The sequence below is a fragment of the Podarcis muralis genome, chromosome 17, assembly GCF_964188315.1.
Source record: "Podarcis muralis chromosome 17, rPodMur119.hap1.1, whole genome shotgun sequence".
Classification (NCBI taxonomy): Eukaryota; Metazoa; Chordata; class Lepidosauria; order Squamata; family Lacertidae; genus Podarcis; species Podarcis muralis.
Genome location: NC_135671.1, coordinates 4074534 through 4084786, shown reverse-complemented (window position 1 = coordinate 4084786; position 10253 = coordinate 4074534). Strand labels below are relative to the sequence as shown.

General features: G+C 50.9%; 1 protein-coding gene across 1 annotated transcript; it reads right to left on the bottom strand.

Annotated features, from left to right (window-relative positions):
• Positions 1-1233: 1233 nt before the first annotated feature.
• On the bottom strand, positions 1234-9302 carry VAMP1 (vesicle associated membrane protein 1). Its single transcript, XM_077920989.1, has 5 exons — positions 8995-9302; positions 5775-5901; positions 5476-5634; positions 4538-4589; positions 1234-4226 (listed from the first exon to the last, which is right to left on the bottom strand). Coding segments are annotated over exons 1-5 (357 nt in total). The 5' UTR covers positions 8997-9302; the 3' UTR covers positions 1234-4209.
• Between the last annotated feature and the right edge of the window lie 951 nt (positions 9303-10253).

The following is a 10253-nucleotide window of genomic DNA, read 5'->3' as shown; positions in this document are numbered from 1 at the left end:
AAGATGGAACCTGCCATTTCATACACTGCAGCTAGGGATTGGGATATCGAACTGTTTAATATATTGTAGGACAGTTCTGCTGTTCCAGCGTCATCTGTAGCAAAACAAACACACTCCTTGCATTTAAATCAGGACAGATTGTAGAGAAAACGAAGACATCCTACAGCAGAGACAGAAGATCCTTCAGCAATGCGTGATAATGGGGGGGGGGGGATTTAGGCAGCAACCCTTTGAGTAAGACCACACGCAATGCAAGTACGCAGGAAACAGTCCTATTTTCATAGGCCACAATATCTATGTGACAGGGACAGTCGTACCTTGGAAGCCAAACAAAAGCCGTTCCAGAAGTCTGCTCCACTTTCAAAACGTTCGGAAACCAAGGCGTGGCTTCCGATTGGCTGCAGGAAGCCGCACCGGATGTTCGGGTTCCAAAGAATGTTCACAAACCAGAACACTCACTTCCGGGGTTGTGGCGTTCAGGAGCCAAAATGTTTGACTTGCAAGGCATTAGTCAACCATGGTACGACTGCATTGCCAAGATTTTTGTACCCTCAAATATATACATTAGTGTTACATGTCTGCTGCGTAGGACCTTCATGTGCGACTTCCATGCCATCAGCAGCACCAGCACCGGGGAAGCCTCCAAGTGTCATTTGACAACTCCTTTCAACCCCTAGGCAGTAAGGCCCAATGTTCAAGGATGGTGGGAGCTAGATGTCTGCCAGACGTGGCCAACATTCTACAAGGATAGCAATGGCATGAGTTGTGGCATATGGCATAACATCCCTGAAGTGCTTTTCTCATTTCCTTCTGCAGCAGCCCAGTCACACGTTTTCTTCGTTGAACAGACATGGTACAAAAATTAAGTTACCAATTATGTAGTGCAAGTGGAGCTTCTCCCACTACTTCGAGTTACACTTGTACCCAAGACTCTGCCCTGCCAGCATAAATGTTGTGTTTAGGTCTCCTCTTGTCTCATGCCGGAGATGCGATTTGGCCTCCTACGTGTCACTTCAGGGGAAAGAGCTTCATTTTTCACAGAGTGAGGGACCACCGCTGATTCTCTCTCTCATACACACACACACACACACCCCAATGCAGCCTCCAGATAGTCTAGTCTGAGCTTTCCTGCTCAGACCTCTCAACTGCAGCACCCCAGGTGGTCGTTCTACAAGACTTGACTTCCATAGTGCCAGAAAGAGATCCCGATTAGGAAAATTACATGGCCAGGTGTTTGGTTTATCTTGACACACTTTATTCTGCTCATATTTGATGGTTTCAGTGAATTTAGCTCGTTTATGCAAAGGAAACAGAAGGTGCATTATGCCAGTTAAGATAAGGGAAGGCAGGACAAGGAAGAACAAAGCACGGTATGGCTATCTGAGGTCCCAGTCAGGAGCTGCCCTAGCTTAGGCCGTTTCTCACTATAGCAAGCCTTCCGGCCTCTGCTGGCTGCTCATAAGCCCTTCATGATGGAAGAGTCGACACCAGCTGTGGCCAACCTCCTGACAAACGTGCTCCACCCACAAGTGCAAAGCATGAGATAGAACCACGCAAGCACCAGCTAGGCTGCAATCGCAGGTTCCTTCTACCAGGGTGCAGGTTTGACCGCAGTCTACTGAGCAAAGGATCTGCATGAGCACAGCATGGCTGCTGCTGCAGGCAGGCAGGCAGGGACGTGGACCCGGCTGTGCTGTAAACTAGGCCTGCAAGATCTCCTGCTCCTGTCTAGGTGCTACATTCTTCACCTACGACCTACAGCGTTAAAGATAGGGTACCTTTCCAGGGGGTGCTATGGCCTACATTTTAAGTACAGTGGTACCTTGATTCTGAACTTAATCTGTTCCGGGAGTCCGTTTGACTCCCAAAACCATCCGAAAACCAAGGCGCGGCTTCCTGCACTCAAGAGAAAGCCGCGTCGGATGTTCGGCTTCCGGAAAACATTCGCAAACTGGAACACTTACTTCCGGGTTTGCGGCGTTTGGGAGCCAAGGTACCACTGTACCTGGGTTCTTCTCCCTTCCCACTTTAAAAGCAGCAACCCCCTTCTCGCTAACACTCAGGACAGAGGACGCAGACTCGTTTTGGGTGGCAGAGGAGTGTTTGTTGGCGGAGATTAAAGAGTACATGAGCTGGTAAATCGACACATGCCAGAGGGGAAAAATATTACGGCTGTGTTCCTTACAAAGACAGAAACCACACGTGCGTGAGAAAGCGGCTGAAGTCCTCTGCATAGAGAAAGAAAGTCCCTTGTTTTAGGCACAGAGGGCCTAGGGGAGGGGGTAAACTTTTTTGCCCATGCATAAAGAGATGGAGCAAGTGGAGAGGTAACAAGGGGGCAGGGAGATAGAGGCAAAACGTACAACATCCATGAGAACAGACAAGGGAAGCAAAAGAAAGCAGCCGGGAGGGCTTTTCTCTCAATACAGACGGCAGCAGATCAAAACCAAGATCTTGTCCGGAAGAGATCAAGAGGCCTCTTTAAACACCTTACTGTGTTTCCTCCCCAAAGCGACAGCAGCAGCGTCACAAAACACGGACCCCGGATCCTCTTCAGGTGTGTTGCGCTTCCGCCAGCACAGCTCCGCTGAGGCAGGAGAGGTTTATCCAAACCAGCAGAGAGCTTCGGCGTTCCTGTTCTCCTCTAAGCATCCCCCGAGGTGGGGGGAGGTGGGGGGAGATCAAGGAGATGGGCTCTGCAAATGAAATGCTGGTGCGTGGCAGTGGGCATGCAAAAAGAGTCAGCACCTTCACAGCATGCTATGGGGAGAGTATTCCTGGGTTAAGACATTGAAGGGCCCAGATCATATTGCTTTGTCCGAGGCCGCAATGCAGCCCCCAGGCCTCTAGTTGACCATCCCTGTCCTAGAGCACTGCAGTCTCTATATCTCCTTCCGCCCTTCAACACTGTTCTCTTTCTGGCCAAACTCTGATTGGAGCCATATTGGGACACCCAAAGACCTCTCTCTGTGATTGTGCTTCATAGCTACGCCACTTCCTGCGTCTTCGACTGGCAGGCATGGCAGAACCCACTCTAAAGCAGATTTAAAACCCATTTGCACTGGGCTTCTCTTCCAATCAGGATCAATACAGCACCTCCATAGCATGTCAGGTGGCAAAATAAGCATGAATTCATACACACATGCTCACCACTGGGAGCATGATTAAGTGACGGCCAAAAACAGGAGTGATGAAAGGCATGTATGTGAATCTGCATTCAAGCGGTCCCTGGAAACACTGGCATTCTGCGTGACCACCTCTGACCCAAGAAGCCTAAAAACTAGGTAAGAATTCAGGCCTGTCATTGAACAGCAGGCCTGCTTTTTAGAAGGAAACCCTTCTACGACTCCCTAAGAGCAAAGAGGGACATGCTGCTACTGTTTTGCAGCAGGACTTGGGATCCAGCTAAGCAGCAAGTAGTCTGGGACTTGCTGTTTGAATAGCAATCTCCATCTAAGTGCCGGAGTGTTCCAGCAAACCACATGGCCGCAGAACTGCAAGATGCGCATATCTGACCCTACTTCTGACTATCCTGGGAATCCAAGCCTCCACAAATGGTGCGCTTGCTCCCCGGAGCAGAGGAGCCTGGGTCAAACCAACATCTTTCCTTCTAGGGTTCATGAGGCCAAGTGTTGCCCAAGGATTGCAAAGAGATGTCCAGTCTTCATAGGACCAGAATTTCTGCAGACAGAGCAAACACCATGAGCTTATGCCTCACATTAAGGGAACACTATCCTGGGGTCACAATATCCAAATCTTCTCCCTGGTGCTGGGGGGGGGCTCGCCCCTCCTCTCTCCTCCCGCCACCTGTAGAGATGTAAGTAATGCTATCCCAAAGCAAACACACGGCAAGAGAGGTGCAAGAGAAGCGGACACCTAGAGTAGGCCTCCAACCCGCAAGTGTCACTCAACCACCCCACACATTTCCTCCTCTCGTCCCGCTGCCACCCTCCAAGGTGAGGTGGCCTGCTCAGAGGCTGGTGCAGCAGCAGCTGTGAAGGGGGAATCAACTCAAATCTGGAAACAGTGCGTTAAAGTCTCGTATGGAAGGCAAACAGAACCAAAAGGAAAACTGATGACTAAGCCAGAATGAAGGGAGAAAGGAAAGGAAAGGAGGAGGAGGAGGGAGGAGGAACACCTGGGACTGGAAAGGGAGATGGGGAAAGGAGGCTGCAGACTGGGGAGGGAGGGAGGGAAGGGACCACATTCTCAGGTAAAAAAGTAGACTGGGGACAGGAAGCAACAGAAGGAAAAGAGGGGAGAGAACAAGAGGGCATGTTACACCAAGCCTCCCACACTGAACACCCAAGGAAAGGAAGGCCCACCCTTATTGTCATGCCTCTGCCCTCATCCAGCAGGCAAAACAACCCCATTATCCTAGAAGGCACCAGGGTCACAGATCGGCTGGTCTTCAGCATCACTCAGAGGAGAGAGGTAGCAGGTAGAGTTTTTCACACCCACAGGCCGGTGCTGTTTATCCGGTGCACAGGGAGGGGTCACAAGCCCAGTCCCCCCTGGCTCCCCCCTTGGTACTTACGTGCAATTGCGATGACCACAATGGCACAGATCACTCCCAGCATGATCATCATCTGGGGAGAAGAGTCACCGTGAGCTCACACATTCTTCAACACAGCACCCCGCGCAGACACGACATCTCACCAAGGTGGGAATTTTAAAAGATTCCTCGCACCAAGTGAGACCGCACGTCCGCTAAGCCTCTTACCACCAACCTGGTGCCGCCCACCCCCACCCCCCGGCACTGTAAGTACCCATCATCCCCAAGCACTAGATCTGCTGGCTGGGGCTGAAGAGAGCTAGGAGCCCAGAACATCAGGGAGAACATCAGGTTGATTAAGGCTGGTCTATTATAGCTGCCAGGGACGCAGGTGGCATTGTGGGTTAAACCACAGAGCCTAGGACTTGCCGATCAGAAGGTTGGCAGTTTGAATCCCCGTGATGGGGTGAGCTCCCGTTGCTCGGTCCCTGCTCCTGCCAACCTAGCAGTTCGAAAGCACATCAAAGTGCAAGTAGATAAATAGGTACCACTCAGACGGGAAGGTAAACGGTGTTTCCGTGTGCTGCTCTGGTTCACCAGAAGCGGCTTGGTCATGCTGGCCACATGACCTGGAAGCTGTACGCCGGCTCCCTCAGCCAATAAAGCGAGATGAGCGCCGCAACCCCAGAGTCGGTCACGACTGGACCTAATGGTCAGGGGTCCCTTTACCTTATTACAACTACCAGCAACTCTCTAGTCTCAGGCACAGATTTTTTTATTCCCCAGCCCTGCTACCCATACATATATTTTCTCTGGATATTCTAGGCATTGAACCTGGAATCTCAGAGCATTCATTCTACTTCTAATAGATGGGCCCTCCCCCTCCAGTTCAGGAAACAGCAGCACAATAGGACTGTGACTGTTGTCTCAATCTACCAGTGTAAAATTGCTGTGCGCTCCCCCCTCCCTCCAAAGCTCACCTTACAGTTCTTCCACCAATACTTTCTCTTGAGCGCTGCTGCACTGCTTTCGAATACTTGAGCACCAGCTTGGAGCGCATCTGCTCTTTCATCTAATTCCGATAGCTTCTGGTCTCGCTCCAAGACTTTGTCCACATTCACACGCATAATATCCACCACCTGAATGAGAGGGATGGAGGCGGGGGGGGGGGGGAGAGAGAGAGAGAGAGAAAGAAAATAAAAGGGACAGCTGAATTCACCTGGAAACGAAGAAGGCATGAAGACCCAATGAGAACAGCTCAGGAGGTTAAGCAACTTACTTCTTCCACCTGCGCTTGGGTCTGTTGCAGGCGGCGATTGCTGGTCAAATTTGGGGGTGCTCCAGGGGGGCCTCCAGCATTTTCTTCCCCTTCTTGCCCCGTCCCTGGTTGCTGAGCTGGATCAGACCTGTGGAGGCAAATTAGGTGCAAGAAGTGGTCACACTAATATTAAAGATATGTAACCACTTGAAAGAAACAATTAGGCCTAGGATTAAAATGGAATTAAATTTATAAATAAGAAAATGTACAATAAGGAAAGCTATGTAATATGCTTAGGACTGTGATATGGTCTTTTGAAACACTGATATTGGAAACTGCTACATATAATTACTAAGAAATTCTGATGGAAGAGATTCGAGGAAGTCAAATACTATGTTTATGAAGATGGATGGTACTTAATTTTAATTAATTAAGTGGTAATATGCTGTATGTATCTTTTTTCTCTTTTTCTTTTATTTATTGTTTGTCTTTATATTAATCTTTTTTTCTATACTATGTTTATCTACTGAAAATAATAAATATTTATTTTCAGTAGATAAACATAGTATAGAAGAAGTTGTCACACGTGTCCGGTGCTCGCCCCGAAGAGATGTCCCCAACCTTTGGGGGTAATAGGGGCACTTCTGGAGAGGCTAAATGACTGCTGTGGGCACCCCAAAAGAAAAACTGCTGGTGCTCAGAACATTCCCATCGCCCCCAAACAAGCAAAAGATTAGCACATCCCTGCCAACAGATAAGATGCAGACAGAAGAAAGCAGGAAACACCCCACAAAAACAATACCCCCACCCAGGAAAAAAAAACATTAAAAATTTGGAAACTTGGAGAGGCAATGTGCCTTGGTGGGCACCAAGGGCGTGGCTGAGGACATCCAGATACCCACAGTGCCACATTGAGGCCCTCAGCCACAGAGATAAGCAACTAAACTGCAACTAGAAACGACAGCCCCAAATGTTGTCTTCCTAGCAGAACAGAAGGTAGCCAAGGGCATTCTAAAGCTGGAAAAGACACAGAAGAGGGTAACCAAAAATGATCAAAGAGTTGGGCTGCTTTCCCCATGAAGGAAAGTGAAGAGCAACCAACTGCTTTTCCTTAAACCAAAAGAAAGACTCAAAACATGAGATGATTACGCACAGTAGAGAGAGAAGCTTTTCTCTTCGTCCAACCGTGGAACTCAAGGTCACCCAAGAAGAACTTCAAGCAAAGGGTTGTACAAGACGCAGTGAAGACCACTAGCTTAGATGGCTTGGAGCACAGATGGAGGACCTGTGGTCCTCCAACAGTTGTAAGACTACAACTCCCATGATGCCTAACTACTGGCTATACTGACTGGGATGGATCTACACGATTCGCTAATCTACATCTGGAGGACCACAGGTCCCCCATTTCTGGCTTAGAAGACAGGTCTCCACATCCACATGCCATGACAGCCAAAGTAGACCTTTATGCTCATAGGAAACATCTCTGTCAAGACTAGCTTGCTAGGGGACAAACAGAGGCAGGAATCTTTGCCTCTATACCCTTCTTACAACTTCCCAGATGCATGTGGCTGGGTTACCGCTGGCCTGATCTAGTGTGGCTCATCTAACGCTCTGAAGCTAGGAAATGCCACAGAGATTGCAACTGAAGCTAAACACGCCAATTGAGATAGAAATCAAGAATACAAACAGCTGATAATAAGCAACAATGCTGTGAGATCTTACTGCTCCTCAACTGGTTTGTGACCTGCCAGGGACACCTGTCCATGAGGGATAAAATCAGGGTGACACAGCTGGTATCATGGGCAAGTATGAGCTATGAGCCCAGGACGAAACCTCAGCAACAGTCTAGGCAGTTGCAGGCAAGCCACTGTCCACCTAAGCATCCCCAACCTGCAATATGGGAGGACTGGCCTCCCATAAAAGGCTGTTGTAAGGCTTCCTGTGTGAAGTGCTCTGTACTACTGTGGCTGCGATTACACCGTCAGAGCAAACGTCGCAGCAAACAAGGTCAAACGGCTTCTTCAGCATCCAGGGAAACCCAGCAAGCTCCCAGGGTCTGTTAAGGTGTGAGCAAACACAAAATAACTGCTGTGTCACAAGGCTGGACCATTTTTTGCCACAGGAGAAATTTGCTACCAATATCCTTGGGCTTTTGCTGCGGTAACAATTCCTTCCTGCAGCGAGAGAGGAGAGGTCAGGGGAACTAGCAGTTAAGCCCCAGTTCTGAGAGAAAGGCTGGGTTTCTTGCATGGCAACTGTGGGCATGGAACGCAGGTACCAGGATGGACCAATGACTAGTCTAGCACAATCTGCCAGAAGGTGTTTGAGGCAGCACCACTGGGCAGCCATTGGTTGGGCCACAGATAAAAGGGCATGGATGGAGGCATGCTTTCACCCGAGATGGCAAATACTTCATAGTTGCAGAAGTCCAATGGAAAGCAGAGACAAAACTGAGTGTTTCTACTCTAAACCACCCTTCTGTCTCAAAACCACAGGTCTCTCTTCTCTAGCCCTCCTCAGTATCTGCTACAGAGATCTCTAGGGTCAGCTTAATATAATTTTGCTGAGCTCCGACGGATTCCTCCACACACAAGCTCATGCAAAGGAGGTTTCCGCACTCCCTTCCCCCGCCCCTAGTGGCACATGCCAGGCAGAACCGCCTCGGTCACACATGACACCCAACCCAAAGGTTTGGGCGACTTTCTGCTTTGCCCCAACCGCAAAACCCGCATTCGCTTGACCACCTTGCTTTCGAGCGTTCCCGCATATTTACATTCACACGTGCAGGCGCCGTCACGTGCGAAAAAGCCCCCCCTAGCCATCCCCGCGAATCTTTTCCCTTTCTCCTAGCGCGCACAAACAACGGAGCCGCCCTCCGCTTCGCGACGAGCAGCCAATGTTTCGAATGGGAAGCGACGCTGCGGGACACGGGAGACAGAGGGGAGAGCCGGGCAACTGCGGCAGGCGAAAAAATAAAGGGGAAAAGCGCAGCTGGCCGGAGAGCCGCGGCCACCTGGGGCGGGATGCTGCGCCATCGGCGCCCCATCTGACTTCAGCCCCGGGCAGCCGGGAACGGACGGCGGGAAGGAGATCGGGGGCGGGGGCGGGTGAGCGGGTGCTGCAATGCGCAACTCGGCAGGTGCCGCAGCCGCGCAGGGGAAGGCGGCAGCGCAGCGCAGGACGGACCGCGGCAGGGCAGGGCGGGCTCCGCCACCCGCCACCCAGCCCGGCTGCTACTCACATGGCCGGCTTCGGCTCGGGGAGACCCCTTCCCTCCGGGGCGCTGGACGGAGCGTGCGGAGCGAGGATCGACGGCCCACCCGAGGGAGCGTCCGCGCCAATGAGCCTCTCCCGCCGGCGCTCGGAGAACGACTGCTGCAGCAGGAGCCGCGCTGCTGCCCCGCGCCCTTTATAGGCGGCCGGAGGGGGCGGTCCCTCTGGCCCTGGCCACGCCCTCCATTGTTGCCGGCCCAGCTCGGCGAGCCAATAGGCGCTCACGCCGGACCTGCTCTTGGCCGCCGAAAGAGACACTCCCCCGCCCTGCAGCCAATCAGCGCCCTACTCCATCTGCATACTTCGACGGTGCTCTCCCAGACCTGCCTTAATTATTAGACGGGAGCATGAAATCTCAGCTTCCGTTTCTCTGATGCTTTGGGGGTTTTCTTTTGGGAAGAGGGAGAGTTGCGTGTCGAGGTCACTGGAGAGAGCCAGGATTTGACCAGGGGCGAAAGGATGGAGGGATGTATGGAGGTGAGAGCTGGACCATCAAGAAGGCTGACCGCCGAAGAATGGATGCTTTTGGATTATGGTCTGGAGGAGACTCTGGAGAGTCCCATGGACTGCAAGAAGATCAAACCTCTCCATTCTTAAGGAAATCAGCCCTGAGCGCTCACTGGAAGGACAGATCCTGAAGCTGAGACGCCAATACTTTGGCCGCCTCATGAGAAGAGAAGAGAAGTTGGAAGGGCCCACGAGGGTCATCTAGTCCAGCCCCCTGCTGTGCAGGAGCCTTTTGTGCCCAATGTGGGGCTTGGACCTACATTCCGCTGCCTTGCTGAGCGCTGAATGGTTGGCAAAGCAACAGATTCTGCAAGTCTTCTGGCTGTTTCTGCTTTTTAGCTTCTCAGACAGATCTGGCAAGCCAATCTGATGTGATCCAACAGAACCAGTCGTCTGGCAGAGTTGGGGGTTCAAAGGGCAACAACTCTCTGCCAGTTCCAATTAGGTGGCTCATATGTGTGAATGAATGTCCCCAGTTTTGCCATTGTAGGTCAATTCCCACCCGTTAGGATGGCAGTAGTATTAGCACTGACGGACAAGTAATTTTTAAAACACTGATAAAAGATTATTCAACTTACCAAAGAAGCAAGTACAACTACAGCACAACATTAGTTAATTATGTGTGTGTAATTGTGTGATAGGAATTTTATGGTCTTAGGTATATGGTAATGTTCATAACTGCACATACATAGATCAACACAGGAAGACCAACCTGGAACC

Bases quoted from the DNA above. Each gene is read 5' to 3' on its own strand.
- VAMP1 (XM_077920989.1), bottom strand. The intron at 5,635-5,774 runs GTAAGTTGCTTA...CCTCTCATTCAG, and splicing joins CCCAAGCGCAGGTGGAAGAA to GTGGTGGATATTATGCGTGT. The intron at 4,590-5,475 runs GTGAGCTTTGGA...TCTTCTCCCCAG, and splicing joins ATTGGTGGAAGAACTGTAAG to ATGATGATCATGCTGGGAGT.